We start from the raw sequence: 19,706 nt of genomic DNA, 5'->3' as shown, positions 1-19,706 counted from the left end.
TTTTTGCTTCCTGAAACAAAACAGAGTTGCACGCATTTTGATTCCTGAAGCTACGAATCTCTCTGAAACCTTGCAAACAAAATCAATTCCTTTCATCCTCTATTGGTTGTTGCTCTTCACCCTGTTGCAGTTGTCGTTGTTGTTCATCTTCCTTAACTCTGGTTTTTATCTACCGAAAAGGCTTAGATTCGGTTTCTATCTACCGAAAACGCTTTGATTCGGTTTCTATCTACCGAAAACGTTTCGAATCGGTTTATATCTACCGAAATTGCTTCGATTCGGTTTCGGTCTACCGAAAACGCTTCGATTCGGTTCTATCACTTCTGTGCAATATCTGTTTCTGCGTGTGCTAATTCTTTCTCTGCAATGCGGCTTCTGTTGTGCATATTGAATCACCAATGCGCGCGACTTGTTTCGGTGATTAAAAAAATAATGATGTCGTGTTAATCCTTCTACGTAGGCCTATTCCTCTCCTTCTATTATTGATAGAACGTGATGCATGCCACATAACATTAAATCGAAGATTTCGAAATAATCGAAGTTAGTTTTGCCTTGTTCTTGTGTGTTTTGAAATCATTACTCTATTGTCTATTCGTATTGCAGTTACCAAAATGGTTTCGTATTGCAGTTACCGAAGTTTGTGTGTTTAGAAGATAATGTTGTTTCGAATTGCCATTACCGAAATGGTTTAAAGGGTAAACTGGTCAAGATGGGGGCCTGAGAGTATTATAGGAGGGCTGAAAAAGCAATTTTCCGTATTTCATTAGAGAGCTCCACCAATTACAAAACAAAATGGCAGCAAGTAAACCAGGTGAATCAAGCAAACAAATTTGGCCATATCTTTTTGCCCCCTTAATCTTTTATCACTTTCATCTCTTTTTGCCCTCAACCACTCTCAATCTCTCTCTCTCTACTCTCACCATCTCGTCCTTCACCAAAACAATCTCCACCACCACCTAAAAATCAATCTAACTTCCTCTTCACTTCTGGTTACGCCGCCTCCCATCATAACCACGTTCTTCTTCCTCTCAGGTGAGCCCAAAATCATCAACCCTAACCCCCAAATTTCAATTCTTCAAATTTTGAAAGTTTGAAATCCTCCATGAAATTGGATAATAAACTCAGATGACTAGAATAATCTCATCTCTCTTTCAAACTGTTTTTCGTTTTTTTATTTTATTTTAATTTTTGCAGAAATCATTCCAATGATAAAATTGAATTTTTATCAATTGGTTTATGATTAATCAAACCCCATATGAATTTTGTGTTATTTTGTCCAAAACAATTGATGATTTATGTTTTGTGGGGTTTGTTTGTGTTGGACACAGGTAGAAGAGCAATTTGATTTTTTGTGGGCCTGACAGCAAAATTTGATTTTTTGTGGGCCTGACAGCAATGCGGGAGGCTAGAAGAGCAATTTTCAAAAGAAATAAGCCCACAATCTTCCAAGTCCAAATCTCACGCGGGCAAAAAAATAAATTAAGTAGAATAAAAAAAAAATTGGTCTTTCTTAATCGTTCTTCTCCTTCACTTCGACCGACGGCGAAGACCCCTCTCTGCTTACCGCACCTCCGCAAACCGCCGGTGAAGGCGCCAGTGCCGACTGCGTATCCCACCACCGGAGACGGTACACCACCCAAGGTATTCATTCAAAATCAATTTTAGCCATAATCAATTTTACATAATCGATTAATTAAAAATCAATTTTTTGTCATCCCAGAACGAAACACACACTTCAATTGTTATGATATATCTTTATGCAGGTATTGGTTAGGTCTTGTAATCTAGAAAATGCTTTCTGGTGTGAAATTCATTCCTCGTGACCAGGTTTGTATATTTCACAGTGTCACTGTTGTTACTCACTCCTATTTTTAGGTTTGATTTTGTTATTTACACACACACATTACTGCATTGTGCTAGGTGCAAGATGATAACTTGGATTCTGTTTCCAAAGATAGAAAAAAATCAGATAGTAGAAGGAAAAAGGATAAAAGGAAAGGGAAGAGCTCTAGGAATATATCTTCTGATGAGGATGAGCTTGATAAGATAAAAAAAGGATCTAGAAAGAAGAAATGGTATTCGTCCGATGAAAGTTCTTCGTCTTATACAACTGAAAGTGAAAGTGACCGGGATGATAAGAAAGGGAGAAGGAAAGGGAAGAAGAAAAAGGGTGATGGTTCGTCGGATTATTCCGGTGAAAGGTCAAAACGAAAGACGAGGTCAAGGAGTGGTAAAAAGGAATATACATCGGAGGAAGGTTCATCTTCTTCAGATGGTAGTGATGGTTCTTTGGGTCGCCAAGGGAAGCATCGAAAGTCACGTACAAAAGATGGGAGTAGAGAGAATAAGATCAAAGGTGAAGCTACTGACATGGCAGCCAATTCTACAAGTGAGAAGGATATTGCAAGAAAAGAAATGGGATTGGATTGGATGCTTCGGTCTGAAAGTAAGAGGCCTACAGTTTCAGAAACAAAGGAGATATTGCCAGAGGAAGTTCCAGTTGAGGAGGTATTCATTAGTCTTAAATTCCGTTTCCCCTCAGATGTTCAAATATCTGTTTTTCTTTAAGTTTTTGTATGCATTCTCTCTTTATTTTACCAATCTATGCATGTGTCGTTTTCATGCTATTTCTTACAACATACTGTATGAAAAAAGATAGATAAGAAGGGAAAGTAAAAAATTTCAAGGAAAGAAAGCTATTGGAAGTCGAGAAAATTTGAACTAACATCTTGATAGTTGCATTCGACCTTAACTCCTTGAGCGATTTTGACCACAAATACGAGGAAAACAAGTGATGTGGATTGATTTCGAGTTTGAGGGTTTTGGAGAATTTGGAGAAAAATAAAATAAAATTTTTCTATATATATAGAGAGAGAGATGTAATTTGGGCTTTGGCCCAGAACATTAGCAAAAAAAAAAAAAAGTAGCCGTCCAAATATATACATGGCTGCGTCTAATATAATCTTTATCTTTATCTTTATATACTAAAGGATATGTTGTTTTGCAAACCCTAATTCATGGATCATTTGTAACCCTAATCCATTGTCCAATGATTACTTTACATCTTTGTGTATTAGCCAATAAAATATTGACACCTTTAGGTTTACATTCATTCTAGGTTTACATTCATTCAAGTGACTTGCACATGGTTGAAAATTATTTGGTCTGATACTACTTTCTTTTCAAGTGACTTGCACATGGTTTCAATTATTTGATCTGCATCAATTCTACTGGACCTATGCTTGCACCAATTAGAGAGGAAAATTGCTTTTTAGGCCCTCCTATTTACTTCGAAACCCCTCAAAAATCTCAAAATGCCCTTAAATTTATGTCTCAGTTCAGTTTGGATTTTACAACCCGAATTCAATTTTGATTCGTATTGTAGGAACCGAAATAGCATCTTCCTGCTAACTAGTTAATGGCTTTCATCTTCCTATCACACTTTTCCTTTTCATTCACTTTCAAGAAATAGCTTGTTGCTTCCATTTCCATTTTCTCCACCTTTTCCCTTTCATTTTCATTTTGCTTCCTGAAACATCTCATTTTGCTTCCTGAAACAGATCCCTTTCATTTTTGCTTCCTGAAACAAAACAGAGTTGCACGCATTTTGATTCCTGAAGCTACGAATCTCTCTGAAACCTTGCAAACAAAATCAATTCCTTTCATCCTCTATTGGTTGTTGCTCTTCACCCTGTTGCAGTTGTCGTTGTTGTTCATCTTCCTTAACTCTGGTTTTTATCTACCGAAAAGGCTTAGATTCGGTTTCTATCTACCGAAAACGCTTTGATTCGGTTTCTATCTACCGAAAACGTTTCGAATCGGTTTATATCTACCGAAATTGCTTCGATTCGGTTTCGGTCTACCGAAAACGCTTCGATTCGGTTCTATCACTTCTGTGCAATATCTGTTTCTGCGTGTGCTAATTCTTTCTCTGCAATGCGGCTTCTGTTGTGCATATTGAATCACCAATGCGCGCGACTTGTTTCGGTGATTAAAAAAATAATGATGTCGTGTTAATCCTTCTACGTAGGCCTATTCCTCTCCTTCTATTATTGATAGAACGTGATGCATGCCACATAACATTAAATCGAAGATTTCGAAATAATCGAAGTTAGTTTTGCCTTGTTCTTGTGTGTTTTGAAATCATTACTCTATTGTCTATTCGTATTGCAGTTACCAAAATGGTTTCGTATTGCAGTTACCGAAGTTTGTGTGTTTAGAAGATAATGTTGTTTCGAATTGCCATTACCGAAATGGTTTAAAGGGTAAACTGGTCAAGATGGGGGCCTGAGAGTATTATAGGAGGGCTGAAAAAGCAATTTTCCGTATTTCATTAGAGAGCTCCACCAATTACAAAACAAAATGGCAGCAAGTAAACCAGGTGAATCAAGCAAACAAATTTGGCCATATCTTTTTGCCCCCTTAATCTTTTATCACTTTCATCTCTTTTTGCCCTCAACCACTCTCAATCTCTCTCTCTCTACTCTCACCATCTCGTCCTTCACCAAAACAATCTCCACCACCACCTAAAAATCAATCTAACTTCCTCTTCACTTCTGGTTACGCCGCCTCCCATCATAACCACGTTCTTCTTCCTCTCAGGTGAGCCCAAAATCATCAACCCTAACCCCCAAATTTCAATTCTTCAAATTTTGAAAGTTTGAAATCCTCCATGAAATTGGATAATAAACTCAGATGACTAGAATAATCTCATCTCTCTTTCAAACTGTTTTTCGTTTTTTTATTTTATTTTAATTTTTGCAGAAATCATTCCAATGATAAAATTGAATTTTTATCAATTGGTTTATGATTAATCAAACCCCATATGAATTTTGTGTTATTTTGTCCAAAACAATTGATGATTTATGTTTTGTGGGGTTTGTTTGTGTTGGACACAGGTAGTTGAAGTTTCCACTTCCAAAACTGAAAAACATGGACACAGGTAGCTTTTTTCTCTCAATTCATTTTCTCTTCCTCCCCTATCAATTTTTTTTTTTATTTGTTTGTTTTATTCTGGCCTCTTTTTTTCTTTTTCTTTCTTATTTTGTTCTGTTTGGGTGTTTGTTTTAGTGATTGAAAATGGCGGTTTTGTTTGGGAATGTGTTGTTTTGATTAATTTGTGTGATGAAGAAGGTTGATGTTTGAATGTGGAAATATTGATGTGTTTTTGTGGCTTAATGGCAATCTCTCCTCTCTCTGTTTTGGTTCTGCTACCTTCCTGCTATTTTATTTTTCTACTCTCCTCCTGTTCTTCAGTTTTTTTGCTTTCAATTTATTGACTTAATTGATGAATCTTGCATTGTTTTATTTTCATTCATTTTTTTATTTTTGTTTTGGGTTACACCATTTTCTCTATTGGAAACTCACACACCATTTTTACCAGAACAGTCCTCCCGTTCTATCTCCGACAAAGAATTTCCGGCATCGTGTTGATCAAGCAATGGATTCGTTGGAATCACTGGAGAAAGGATCAGATCATTAGATCTAGAGGTTAGAAAAATTAAATTTCAAGAATTGTTAGCTTACTCTTACTTTTTTAGAATTTGAGTATATTAGTAAATTTAAGAAAGTGCAATTATAGAAAATCTCATTGAAAATTTAATATTCCTTGAAAATATTTGCAGTCCTGTCAAGCTTCCGAGCTCGCCGCAGCACGTGCCATCACTCCTCTCTCCATTAACCAACGCATAAGAAGGAAGGAGAAATTCTAGGGTTAGTAGTACAACAAAATTAAAAGATTGGTTTCTGTTTTGTGTTTAGGCAATTTAGTGGCAAATGTTAGATTCATGTTTGGTACAAAAAAATCATGGTTTGGACTGATTTTTCCAGCATTGCATGCTATTTTATTGTCCTATCTTTGATGCTTTTATATTGCAATGGAAACAATCATCATGCCCTGAGATTTTCTATTTCAAAAAAATAACATATTTGGAATATTAGATTTTATTGTTCCTTGCTATTTTATTGTTCCAACTTTAAATCTACAGAATATGTGGCAAATATTAGATACATGTCCTTTTCATAAAAATAACATGTTTGCAATTAGGTTTTGTTATTGATTCCTACTCTATTGCTCCATCTTTACCATGATTTATATATTTCCATGTTTTTAATTTGAGATTGAAACAAAATGAATCATTAATTTTAATCACTTATGGCTTCCTCTGTTTATGATCATACTACTTGACCAAATTTATAGAAGCATTTGTCAACATGTTCCTATGCATAGATACTAGTGTTTTTGTTTATTCTGTACTAGTGGCCAAACGGGCACGTTCCGTGCCCGTTTGTGTGATCCGTATTTTATATGTTGCTAACGTATATAAATTGTAAACGAAGATTTATTATAAAAGAATATTGGAACAAATGAAGAGAAAATGGTAGTGTATAGTTGATTTTTAAACTTTTTTTTTTTTTTTTTTTTGACAAAGTTGATTTTTAAAAGTTATCAAAGAAAAGTTTGAATTTTAAAAAAAATGTTAAGGGTATTTTGGGATTTTTGAAAAAAAGGCTACAAAAAAAAAGTTTTCCCTTTATTATTAGTATAGATAATATTTTCCTGATAGATGGCATTTATCTTATTGCATCCAAACAGCTTAACAGTTTTCCTTTATGTCAAGTTAAGATAGTTTTTGTCTTTTTGGTATCCACGGAGATTAGGAAAACATGTTCGTAATGAATTCGAAGTTCATGTTTTGAAAAAGTGTAATGAAATGTACTTTGAACAGGATGGTTGGTTTTTAGAGACTTTTACGATATCTGGTTTGGAGCTTGGCTTAGTTTTACATATGTTAATCCCAAGCTTTTGATTATAAGCCTTACAACAAGATGGGGCACTGATGTAGGTACCCTCTCCATGATCCTCCGCATAAGCATATATTGGCTACGATTGGTATTAATGTTCTTGACATGATTCATACGTATCAGATGGAGTATGTTCCTTATAATGTAAGTCTAATTTATTTGTTTACTTTCTCTATATATAAAAGATTGATTCATGTTTTGTGGATGATCATTTAAGTAGCTGAGCCTATTTTATTTGTTTATTTCTCTATATACATCAAAGATTGATTTATGTTTTGTGACTAACCATTTAAGTAGCAAAATTTGGTTACATGGTTGGTGCAAAAATATAGCATATTTGTAACTATTTTGTAGTATTGATTCATATTCTCTTCTGCTAGCTGTACCAGATTTTATCTATTTTTATGCTTTTAAGTTGATATGGATGCAAGAAGCAAAACAATAGGGGGTGTCTACATGTAGGCTGTTATTGGAATTTGGAAGTAATATCTTAGACTGATATTTTCATTGTTTTGACAGGTTATTATGTTTTTATCAAGGTGTGAACAAGAAATCAATCTAAATAGGAAATTAGCCAAGGAATTGGTTGATAAATGGGTAAGTAGAAGAAAGCTTGTGTTTGACATTATCTTTTGTGTGCTTTACTATCACCATAAATTGTTGTTTTTGGAAGACATCATTTTACTATTATCTTATGTTATTTTTATCTTTTTTGTGATTTCAGAGCCGACCTATATTTAACAAGAGTACTCGGTTTGAAGACATGCAAAATAGTGAGGATGATAGGGTTCCTTACAGGAGGCCATCAGTTAAAAAGTACGTTATACATTTTTCTTCTAACTGCCTGGTTCATGTATTATTAGATATACTTATTGCATCGTAACAGGTTGTTTGTTACCAAGAAATTGTAAATAGTTGGATTTATATAATTTTATTGAAATTTTACAGGCCAGCAAATAAAGCTGCAGGGATGGCATCTAGAGATGGTGATCTTGATCTGGATCTTTCACAGTATGGTTTGAATGATGTTTATAAACTTATTTTGTTCGGTTTGTCACTTCAGGAATCATTGATTTATATTTGGATGGTAAATTTTAATTGTAATGCAGGCCTAGGTGTTACGAACCAACAGAGTAACAATGGAATTCAAGTACTCAACAGATCTTTGACCAAAATGACATTTCTTCCTATTAGCCACTAACTCATGTGACTGCAGTATTTGTAAGACTTCTTCTAAATTTCTCATATGTTCTGACCAAGTCTTACTATAAACCAATATATCATCAAAAAATACAAGGACGGATTTTCTCAATAATGGTTTAAATACCTCATTCATCAAACTCTGAAATGTTGATGGAGCATTCATCAATCCAAATGGCATGACCAAGAACTCATAATGCCCTTCATGTGTACGAAAAGCCGTTTTGTGTATGTCTGCCTCTCTGACCCTTACTTGATGGTAGCCTGATTTAAGGTCTAATTTAGAAAAATAACATGCTCCATGTAGTTCATCCAACAGCTCTTCAATTACAGGAATAGGAAACTTATCAGGTACAGTAGCTTTATTCAATACCCTGTAATCCACACACATCCTCCAAGAATTGTCTTTCTTTTTAACTAGTATGACAGGGCTAGAGAAAGAGCTGGTACTAGGCCGTATTATACCACTTTGCAACATCTCTCTAACTTGTTTTTCAATTTCATCTTTGTGATGGTGGGGATACCTGTAAGGTCTGACATTGACAGCTGTTGCTCCTTCCTTCAAGGTAATAACATGTTCCTTTTTTCTTTTTGGTGGCAATCCTTTAGGATCTTGAAACACATCTGCACACATATTCAACAAGTGTTCCAATTCCTTAGATTGATTCACCTCCAAAGAATGTAGGACTCCACAACTTACCTTATCTTCTACTTCCTTCCATCCTATTCCTCTCTTCAGTTTGGGTTTGCACAGGACACTTTGCAATGTTTCCATCATACCCAACTGACTTTCCACACCCTTCATTGTGACCCATTCTTTATTGAACCAGAAGCTCATAGTATGCTTCTTCCAATTCACTATCATGTCACCCAAAGTACGAAGCCATTCAATGCCAAGTACAACATCCACACAACCCAAATCAAATAATTGTACATCCACCACTATCTTCAAACCTTCGATATCAATTTCTAAATCAACACAAGTACCTTTAGTTTTTGAACACGAACCATCTCCTAATTTGATGTTCAATGAGGCACTGTTCTCGATGCTCCAATTCATTTTGTGTACGAGATTTTGTGAGATGAAGTTATGAGATGCTCCACTATCGATCAAGATTACCACTGGCACCTCTTGGATTGACCCCTTCAGTTTAATGACTTGTGGTATGGATTGTCTGGCCCGACCCAATTGATAGAAATCCATCATGCTCATTTCTCCTTGCACCCCCTCTTCTTCATCTTCTATCTCCACCGCTAATAACTTCCCTTCAATGTCTCCTTCTTCATCATCATCCACCACCAATACCTTAAGATGTCTTTCAGGGCATTGATGTTTCAGATGGTTTGCTCCTCCACACCTAAAACATAATCCCTTCTTCTTTCTCTCCATAATCTCATTATAAGATAATGAGGAGTATCCCCGATCCCTTGTGTTATTATTTCTCCTTGTGTCATTCTGATTGGGCTTATCTCTCCTAGGCCCATTTCCACTATCTTTGGACCCATCACCAGATCCAGATTTCACAAAGACCCAATCTGCCTTATCTCTCTGCGACCCATAACTTCCGGTTCGGTTTGAACCGTGACCCGGTTTATTAGATCTATTTAAACCCGGTCCATAGTCTTTCTTCGTCTCCCTTTCTACTGCCCTCGCGACTTGCAGAACTTTCGATCTCGACAAATCTCCCATCACCGAAAAACTTCGCACCTTCCCCCTTATCTCCTCCTTCAACCCATGTAGAAAGTAACCCAGAAATTGCTTATCAGGCAATCTAGGTATTTGAGCAGTGAGATACTCAAAATCATTGATGTAATCGTCCACATCTCCTCGCTGTCGGAGCTCCGTCAATTGTTCATACACATCGCCCTCCCCATGACCTCCATATCTCTCCAATAGGGCCTGTTTCAATTGATCCCAACTCAGATTCTCATTCTCATTGATTAATGAGTTGAAAAAATGAATCGTTGGTCCCTCCATACACAGTTGTGCTAAATTCACTTTCACCTCCGATCGCGTGTTCTGGACCCTGAAATAAACTTCAGCGCGTGAGATCCAACCGGCCGGATCCTCACCGTCGAAAGTAGGGAGCTCTACCTTCTTTACTGAACGACGAAACTCAGCCAACGCCTCTCCCTCGAGATGGTTATTACTCGATTGGGTGTTGCTGTGCACCGATGCTTCTCCGGCGTTCTTGATTCCTTCGTCAACGACTCGTTCATCCTCTGTGGTAACCTTCTTACCCAAACTCTTTTCAAAAAGAGCAATGAGTTTCTCTTGGTTACGTTCCATCGCCGCCATTGACGTCTTCATGCCACTGATCTCTGCTTCCAACGAAGCAACCTTCTCATCCATCCCTCGAATCAATTGAATCTGTGATGTATTCTTAGGCATTCACTGATCCACGATTGGGATCCGGTAGGTCGGACCAAATTGTTACGAACCAACAGAGTAACAATGGAAATACAGCAAATTAAAAACAACAGGGCAAAAATATAGAGCTTTATTGATGAAAATGATGGAGAAATTACAGATATTAGGAAGATGAAATCCTAACAATAACAGTCCAGAGCTAAGCTCAGTGAAGGCAAGGTCAGACCCTCCTTTCCATTCTAACAACTTAGCAAATGAAAAGATACCATCTCTCTTCACACCCGTCTCCTTTTATTTCGGAATTGCAAGGTACTAGCTCTAACCTCTTCTCTCTCTTTCCACGTCAATAACTAACTCTTCTTTCTAGCAGTCCTTCTAGAATAAACCAACCAATTCCTGGGCCCCTCATTGTAATCATTGACTAATGATGACTCAGCATTAGTATTTGAATTTTGGGTTCTAACACTAGGTCTGGACAGTCGTCTGCCAGGCAACTTACATTGTTTGATTATTTAGTAATTTAGATTTTAAGTTTTAGTTTTCTGTTAGTTATGAGACTGTCATACAGTTATTTGGCCATCTGATTTTGTCTTCTATTTCTAGACACCCTACTAAGTGCACTTTGATATTGGATTTCAAGTGCAGTAATTTATGTCTCATTCTTTACTATAATAGCAAGTTTTTGCCTTTGGTTTTCAATGTCCAGTCCAAGATCTCATATCTCACAATGCATTTGATGTTTATTAGATTGCAAACTCTGTGAATGTTGGTGGCTCAAATTATGTTGAAAAATTCCTACTTTAATAGGTTGGCTTACATTTTTGGTGGATGGAGAGATTGTGTAAACTCTAATTCATTTACTATCAATAAGCTGAAATGCGGTTGCTCTATAGTTAGAGACATAGGCATACTAGGCCAAACTTTATAGCAGAATACCGTGTTTCATTGTTTGTGCTTTATTTTTTCTTTTATCTTCTTTTACAAGTTGCGAGTGATTGTTCTAACGTTGATGTACTATAATATTCTATTTTCAGGGTTGACGATGCAATTGATATTATGGAGTACATTGTTGATGTGAGGGAGGAAAAGCTTGGGACAACACACTTCGATGTTGTTGATGAGAAGAGAAGGTTGGATGTGTTGTTGAAGGAAACAGGTAGAGTTCGGAACAGAAAAACCATGTCACTTCCTTCTAGATGTCTTTGAGACAAGGTCAAGGAGTTGGTCTTATGTCGAACGCCCTGGCATGTTCTTTGCCTTCTTTGCTGCACAGATGGTTAGTCTTACAATTTCAATGACTAAAATCCCGATTTACTCATTTTAAAAAAAAATGTTTCTCTAAACAAAAAACTTGTGATGTGAAATTAATCTTAAATTATCTGTGTGAATTATTGAACTTAGGTGGCAACTCTCATTGCTGTGTATGCACACTAGGGATTTGCTAGAATCAATGGAATTGGTTGGAGATGGGCTGGAGTAATCTGAATCTTCACCGTCGTTACTTACATTCTTATCGACGTCCTCAAATTCATCATCTGTTTGGGATTGTCAGGCAGGGCCTGGGACAACATGATTGATAATAAGGTCTATATATAAAAAACATTCTTAAAATCACCAAATTTCGTTTGTTTCATATTTCTTATGTATATCACCGACACTTCAAATTGAATATATGTATCTGGTATCTGATATGTGTTAGATAGTATCGGACACTACATATTTTCGATAATTCGTGTCTATGTCAGTGCTTCGGAATTTAATCTTATACGTGTCAATGCAATGATTGTGTTTGTCTTGATTGGTTTAGACTACTTTCACAACAAAGAAGGACCACAGAAGAGGAGAAAGAGAGGCACAATGGGCTACGGCTCAACGCACACTCCATGGTCTCAAAGTTACAGAAACTAAGAGCAACAGCAGCCATCATGAACACTCTGAAATTGCTGAACAAGCCAAGAGACGTGCCGAGGCTGCCAGGTTCATTTATATAAATAAAATGCATCTTATTAATATGATAGTTAATTTTGGATTAGTAGTTTTAATTTTGATCAATATTTGCACGCTGAAAGAACTCCATACACTGAAGGGACATGTTGAACCTTTGGCATTTTTTTATTTTGCAGAAACTTGATATATGTAATGGGTTGTTTGCTTAGTTCATTTTTGTTCCTTCAAGTGTTTGTACTTATGTGATGTTTGTTGATTTTGTTGTTTAGTTTGACCAACAATATTATTTTTGCTTCAATACCTTTGTTTTATCATGTTGGATTTGTTTTGTATTTCTTAAAACTTTATCTTTCAGACCACTCTTCCATATATTGTTTAGGAGAGAATATAATTTGATGATTTAGAGATAATATATGTGGTTCTTTTTATCTTCATGTATTTGTGAAATGTGGTGTGGTAACAACTCTAATGGTACTCTTTCAGACCACTCTTCCAATTTCTCTACTTTTTCTTTGTTTCATTTTAGATTTTGTTCTTTATTTTGGATTTAAGTTTCACATGATATATTATACTAAAAGAAGCTATTTTTTCCTTTGCATACCTTGCATTGATTTCTAATGTTCCTATTATGGTAGATTTGTAAATTGGCAGAGATGAACATTGATTTTCAATTCCTTCAGGTAAACTATGAAGACCATATATGTTAAAGAAATCTCTTTCAGATTGCTTCTTTTTCGCAACAACGCCGGCAGCCCCCGACGTAGAGGTAAGGTTGGTTGAAGGGATGCGGGTTAAATTTATAGCCACCAAAACCCAGGCTCCGAACGAATTTGAGAGAAGAGAGGATTTTAGGGTTAAATTTCCATTCCCTAATCATTCTCTTTCGTTCTTGTTTCGATTTCCAATTTCGTTCTTCTCCTAATTCGATTCTGTCCTTTTCAGGTTTTTAATTCAACAACTCGATCAGAAAAGAGAGGATTTTACGGCCAAACCATGAGTTTTGCTACGGCCAATAACATTATAGGTTTCTACTCCCAATGGTACCAGTCGAGATTTGAGGAAGATATTTTGAAAAAGCAAGCCATCCCCTCCAGCCGGGACATCCTACAGGTGAAAGATCTTTCTTCTACAGATGTGCTGGACAAGCTTACTGATTTCCTAGGTCCTACAATAGAAAAAATGGAAAATTCACAGCCAATTTCATTTACAATTCCTTCTCGCGGCAAAAAGTATCAGTTCTATGATTCTGCTCGGAATCGTTATCTTCTCGAGAATAACATGGCCACGAAGCTCTCCTCAGGTGGCACTTCCGTTAGAGCTGCAAACACTGTATTTGTGATGATGATCATCTATGAGTTGCTGAGGAACGGCAAGCGCACCACTTTGCGGGCCATTTATTATAAAGTTGCTCCTATGTTCAAGAATCAGAAGGAATGTGATTCAACCATAGATGATATTGCTTGCTTCCTATTATGCCGTCGCGAAAATCTCAACATCGTTGCAGCCGACAAAGGGGAGGTGGTCGGAAATCTATCCTATACTGTGGAAGGTGATAGAATTGAATGCTTGAAGAGATCTCAGGTGATTCCTGATTCAAAGGGGTTGGCAGGTATTCAGAGTAAAGCTAGATTTATTTTGGTTATTGAAAAACACTCTACGTTTTTTGAACTATGTGAGCATCAGTTTTTCGATAAAATGCCATGTATACTCATTACAGCAAGGGGGTACCCCGATGTGACCACAAGGAGGTTCCTGAATATCTTGAGTGTGGAACTCAAGATTCCGGTATTCGGTCTATTTGACTCAGACCCATTCGGATTTCATATATTTTCTGTTTACAAATGTGGTTCGGAAAACATGTCCTACGACTCTGCAAATTTGACCACGCCGGATATGAAGTGGCTGGGAATTCTACCATCCGATATCGGGAAATACAATATTCCTAGGTTCTGTGGCATAAATATGACAGAGTATGATATTTTAAGTTGCCATAGGATGTTGAGAGAGAAGAATATTGTCAGTGACCATGATTCTTTGAAGTGTCTTCAAAGAATCATGGTCACTGACAATATTCTTCTCTCTCAACATCCTATGGCAACTTAAAATATCATACTCTGTCATATTTATGCCACAGAACCTAGGAATATTGTATTTCCCGATATCGGATGGTAGAATTCCCAGCCACTTCATATCCGGCGTGGTCAAATTTGCAGAGTCGTAGGACATGTTTTCCGAACCACATTTGTAAACAGAAAATATATGAAATCCGAATGGGTCTGAGTCAAATAGACCGAATACCGGAATCTTGAGTTCCACACTCAAGATATTCAGGAACCTCCTTGTGGTCACATCGGGGTACCCCCTTGCTGTAATGAGTATACATGGCATTTTATCGAAAAACTGATGCTCACATAGTTCAAAAAACGTAGAGTGTTTTTCAATAACCAAAATAAATCTAGCTTTACTCTGAATACCTGCCAACCCCTTTGAATCAGGAATCACCTGAGATCTCTTCAAGCATTCAATTCTATCACCTTCCACAGTATAGGATAGATTTCCGACCACCTCCCCTTTGTCGGCTGCAACGATGTTGAGATTTTCGCGACGGCATAATAGGAAGCAAGCAATATCATCTATGGTTGAATCACATTCCTTCTGATTCTTGAACATAGGAGCAACTTTATAATAAATGGCCCGCAAAGTGGTGCGCTTGCCGTTCCTCAGCAACTCATAGATGATCATCATCACAAATACAGTGCATAAAGGAGCAAACGGCCTTTCAAGACTCAAGAAACTTTTATTTGACTAGACTCAACAAACTTAAGAATTGTGTTCTCTCTAAATACAATGCACTTATTTTTTTTCTTCTTTTAAACATACCCTCTTATATAAATTTATTTTAGAATATTACTTTTGCCTTTTAATTATAAGAAAAATGATTATACCAATAAATTTGTCAAAAGTATGTATTACTTATTGATTAATGTTATGGTCCTTTTTACAAGTGATATATTATAGACTAGTGTTTAAAATTATAAAAATTCTAATAATTATCGACGAGGGACATTATAGCTGTACTACATGCTTGAAGACTCCACAATATTCTTGTGCCAAAATTAGAACTCTTTTCTTTTATCTTTTATACGAAATACTGTAAAAAAAAAAAAAAAAAGGTGGATTACATGTGGATGACCGGTTAATTTGTGCATCACTAAAGAATGAAGCATCCTTAGTAAAAAAAACAGAATCAATATACTCTCCCGCTCCAATTTATAAACCAAAATAAAATATCATTTTTTATCATTTTCAAGATATACTTTATTTTCATAATCACTAATCAATAAAACTTATGTTTATACCAAAAAAAAAAAAAACTTATGTTTACATTTTTCCATAAAATTTATTTCAAGAAAAACACAAAAAATCATATTTCCAATTTATCAGTATATTTTACTTTTCTTTATAAGTGTGAATTTTTTTTTATTATAATTTAGGACAGAGAAAATATAATGTTTTCCTAAGATATGTCGGATCAAGATTGCTTGTTGTCCACTATTTACGCAATTTTACACGGTAATAAATCTAAATTGTTAATTTAAGCAGGACCCCAAGCCCAAAACTACCCATGTTAGGGCTTTAGGCCCCCAAAATATTTTAATTTTTTAATAGCCCAATAGGGCCCAAATTTATAACGTTAAAAATATTATTAATATTAAAAAAGGCCCTAAAAACATAGTTGTGCATATAGTTCAACAATGTTTTCTCTTCCAACCCTCCTCAATTCTTTTCTACCCCCTGAATTTCCATTTTTGCCCCTGGGGGTACTGCGGTTTATACGAACGAAATAAGCTGACATGCTGATAAATTTCGGTAACCACTTACCGAAATCTGGGACATTTCGGTTCGCAGGTACCGAAACAATTATTTCGGTAAAATTCTACCGAAAATGACCTAATTCCAGCGACCAACGTACCGAAATCTAGGACATTTCGGTTCGCAGATACCAAACAAGCTGACGTTCGTTTTTTGTGTACCGAAAACGCTAATGTTCGGTTTGCAGTTACCGAAATGGTCTAATATTTGACTTCGGTGAATACGAACCGAAGTTTTTTGGCAAAAATGTTTCAAACCGCAAGGGGCAAACTTGGATTTTTGGGGCTAGAAAAAAATTGAGGGGGGTTGGGAGAGAAAACATCCATCTAGTTCAACTAGCTGTGTGGAATGTTATTTAACAAAGGGTCACATGTTCAAAACTCTGCAGAGGTGCAGTGTTTTATTTTTTTAACCATTGTACTCTTATTTATTTTAATTTACTGATCAAAAGGACATTACAGAAAGAAAGTTCTTGTTTCCAGGCAATACCGACTTTAAAAAAAAAAATCCCAAAAAAAGTTAAATTTTTATTTTGCTTTTATCTTACATAAAAGGTCTAATTTTAATGTTCGTTTTAGGCCTCACAGTATGTTGGGCCGGCCCTGAATTTAAGATCGGACGATCAAAATCATTTACACAATAAAAATAATCTCAATTGTCTATTCATATCGAGAGGTTCAAAGCTGTAATTGCGCAATTACAGCTAGAAATCAAATGTCATATATGTCTATGCACTATTAAGCGGGTACAATATCAATATGGATATGATACGGACTATGCACTCATGAAGCGGATACAATATGCACAATGCATTCATGAAGCGGGTACAATATCACATGTCTATGCACTATGAGGCGGGTACAATATGGATACAAGAATTTTTTTAAAGCTTTTCATTTCTTGTAAAATGGGTGAGTTTTGCTTTACTCTCTACAATTTTTTTTAGGAGATTTCACCCCTGCAATATGAAGATTCTCTGCTTTTAGCTTCTGATTACACAACAAGGCATGTGATATGGACATAATCTTGACGTGACACGTACAAATAGAATTTACTGAATTTTGATTTAATTTTTAATGTCACGTCAATTATTAAGTTAATTTATTATTTTTTGTTTAAAAAAATTCGGTAAATTAAAAGAAAGAAAATGTTGGTGTTTTGTTATTGATCCGCGTAACATTACTTTGCCCTAATCCCCAAATTAAGAATCGAAGAAGACAAAGAACACCCAGAAACGGCGAACATGGACTCGAAGATGAACGAATCGAAGACGAAGATGAAACTGACGAACACGAAGAAGAAGGAAACGGCAAACAAGAAGAAGGAAACGACGAAAGAAACTGAGTTTGTGAGGAGATTTCTATTTTTGAAATATGCAAAAATTGTAAGCTTTAATAAAGTTGTAATACCAAACCAAATTTTTGAAAATAAGTAAACCAAATATTTCATTCCTTAATAAAATTGTAATACAACCACTTGATACATCATAAACCATACTACATCATAAACCATACTAGTGATTAGTAGTTTAGTACATAACACTCAAAAAGTCAAACCATATGACCTTATAATAAACTACCTATTACATTGACTTGTACTCCCTCTCGACCTTAATATAAGAGAAAGTATGTTTTTTAAATTCATTGAAAATTTAATGTATCTAGTCTATATTACAAGTCAGATACATTAAATTATCAATGAATCTAAAAAACAAATTTTCTCTTATATTAAGGACCGGATGGAGTAGGTGATATCAAACCAAATCAAAGACATCATTATTACAACCATTACACATTGACTCAACTTCTTCCTAATTTCCTTGCCAAATTCTTTGCAAATTTTTCCTAATTTCCTTGCGAAATTCTTTGCCAAATTTTCTTCCCAAACTCCTTGCCAAATTCCTTGCAAATTTCCATCATCATTTCATAGTTGTCATTTGTTGCAATTTTTTTCTTTCCATCCTTCACAGCAACATCATCTAGTTCATCATCCCAAACACACATCAAGGAGAAGAAGGAATTGAAAGCAGGAGAAGAAGCAGAGGAAAGAATGAGAGCTGAGAAGTTGAAAACAACAATGGAAGGTTTGGAAGATGAGAAGAAGGACAACATGGGTTGGGTTTTAACAAATTATACATTTCTTTTCAGCTTTTTTTATTAAAAAATAATAATTTCACAATCATTACTGAGTTGACAATTAAAAATAAATATAATTATATTAATTCCACATGTACCTGACACGCCATCTACATGGTATAGTCATACCCATTTCTAAGATCATGTGCCAAGTTGTGCAGTCAAAGGGTAAAAGGAGAGAATCTTCACATTGCAGAAATGAAATCTAAAAAAAAAAAAAACAAATGGCAGAGAGTAAAAAACTATTTACCCAAAATTTATGATAAAACGTATATTACATGCATGTAAGAATATGAGACTATAAAGTTTAGTTCAAATGCCAATACTATTATTATTAGGTTAAATATTTTCACCCGAATTCGAGTCCACAATTTCACATTTGTGTTTGTAAGTTTCAAGTTGTGTGTTTGCAATTACATATATTTGAAACAAATCACATAAAAGAAATATGTATTGCTCATTATTTATTAATATATAGTAATAAAATATATATATATATATATATATATATATATATATATATATATATATATATATATATATATATAAAATTACTGATACATATTGGATACAAATATGTTTTCTTTTTAAGAATACAAAAGTTATTTTTTGAGAAAAAATTTGATTATTTTTTGCGGTCATGTTTAATACAAAATTAAATATAAATTTTCAATTTTTTTACACTTAAAATTTGTTAAAAAATTATAAATATTTGTGGACAAATTTTAATAATACAGATTACAGAGTATTATAAACATCATGAATACTATAAAAACTCATTAAAAAATATGAAGAATACAAATGAGTTGAGTATCATAGACCAAAATTCTGACGCATAGCATTTGAAGGACTCAAATTCGCCAAATTTTCTTAAAGTGAGTAAAACTAAAATTTAAAATATTTATATACGAAACAAAATTGATCTTAGCTGATCAGAAAGGATGATCGTGCTGGCGTTTGTTCTGTTGATGCCTTCGGTGAAATGAAGGGGTTGTGTATCTGGGCACTCCGACGCTCAAGTCAGTTAAGTGTGGAGTGAAGGTTTTCTCTGATGAAATTGTACATACCTTGTGAATGGTAGTAAGCTGGGTATATATAGCCTCCAGCGCTGGGCCAAGACCCTTGATGACATTAATGGTCGTCAAGTGGCTGCCGGAAAACGGCTGGAAAGCAATGATGAGCAGTTAATGCTCATCATTCCCGTGAACGGCCGTTACAATATGTCGGGCATTGAGACCGTTGGTGCATGAGTGTCTGTCGTGGGCTGCTCCTCAATTGGGCTCATGCTCGTTGACCCACAGATCTTCCTCTGCTATTGGGCTCAAGCCCAGTCCAGAACAAAAATTTATTTAACACTATATATATAATTAACAATT

The 19,706-nt window shown here is 35.4% G+C and overlaps 3 protein-coding genes across 6 annotated transcripts; 2 read left to right on the top strand and 1 right to left on the bottom strand.

The window, feature by feature from the left end:
* Nucleotides 1-1,425: 1,425 nt before the first annotated feature.
* LOC123902752 (cylicin-2-like) lies at nt 1,426-5,892 on the top strand. Of its 4 annotated transcripts, none has more exons than XR_006807719.1 (6): nt 1,426-1,641; nt 1,764-1,827; nt 1,921-2,508; nt 4,199-4,602; nt 4,899-4,942; nt 5,389-5,484. XR_006807719.1 is itself a non-coding variant. In XM_045952539.1 (6 exons), the coding sequence occupies exons 2-6, from the start codon at nt 1,792-1,794 to the stop codon at nt 5,678-5,680; spliced, it is 831 nt and encodes a 276-aa protein (XP_045808495.1). In that variant the 5' UTR covers nt 1,429-1,641; nt 1,764-1,791; the 3' UTR covers nt 5,681-5,892. The 4 variants fall into 4 exon arrangements, 2 of the variants coding, with proteins under 2 accessions (XP_045808495.1, XP_045808496.1); XR_006807718.1 differs by having other exon boundaries at nt 5,384-5,476; XM_045952539.1 differs by lacking the exon at nt 4,199-4,602 and adding an exon at nt 5,625-5,892 and having other exon boundaries at nt 1,429-1,641; nt 5,384-5,490.
* A 2,021-nt stretch (nt 5,893-7,913) lies between these two features.
* Nucleotides 7,914-14,362, top strand: LOC123911553 (DNA topoisomerase 6 subunit A3-like; the record flags this gene model as incomplete). The annotated part of the gene is made up of 6 exons (XM_045962996.1): nt 7,914-8,025; nt 11,410-11,651; nt 11,777-11,959; nt 12,183-12,352; nt 13,003-13,093; nt 13,265-14,362. Coding segments are annotated over exons 5-6 (1,182 nt in total), but the record flags the coding sequence as incomplete, so codon positions are not given.
* Nucleotides 14,363-14,365: 3 nt separating this feature from the next.
* Nucleotides 14,366-15,069, bottom strand: LOC123911543 (DNA topoisomerase 6 subunit A3-like; the record flags this gene model as incomplete). The annotated part of the gene is made up of 1 exon (XM_045962984.1): nt 14,366-15,069. A coding segment is annotated over exon 1 (702 nt), but the record flags the coding sequence as incomplete, so codon positions are not given.
* Nucleotides 15,070-19,706: the final 4,637 nt, after the last annotated feature.

The sequence above is a fragment of the Trifolium pratense genome, linkage group LG1, assembly GCF_020283565.1.
Source record: "Trifolium pratense cultivar HEN17-A07 linkage group LG1, ARS_RC_1.1, whole genome shotgun sequence".
Lineage (NCBI taxonomy): Eukaryota > Viridiplantae > Streptophyta > Magnoliopsida > Fabales > Fabaceae > Trifolium > Trifolium pratense.
The sequence above is the reverse complement of the archived record's forward strand: the minus strand, read 5'-3'. Positions and strand labels throughout refer to the sequence as shown.

Coding starts and splice junctions, on each gene's coding strand:
- LOC123902752 (XM_045952539.1), top strand. CDS start 1,792: ATGCTTTCTGGTGTGAAATTCATTCCTCGTGACCAG. Junction 2,509..4,898: donor AGGAAGTTCCAGTTGAGGAG/GTATTCATTAGT, acceptor TGTTGGACACAG/GTAGTTGAAGTTTCCACTTC. Junction 4,943..5,383: donor ACTGAAAAACATGGACACAG/GTAGCTTTTTTC, acceptor CATTTTTACCAG/AACAGTCCTCCCGTTCTATC.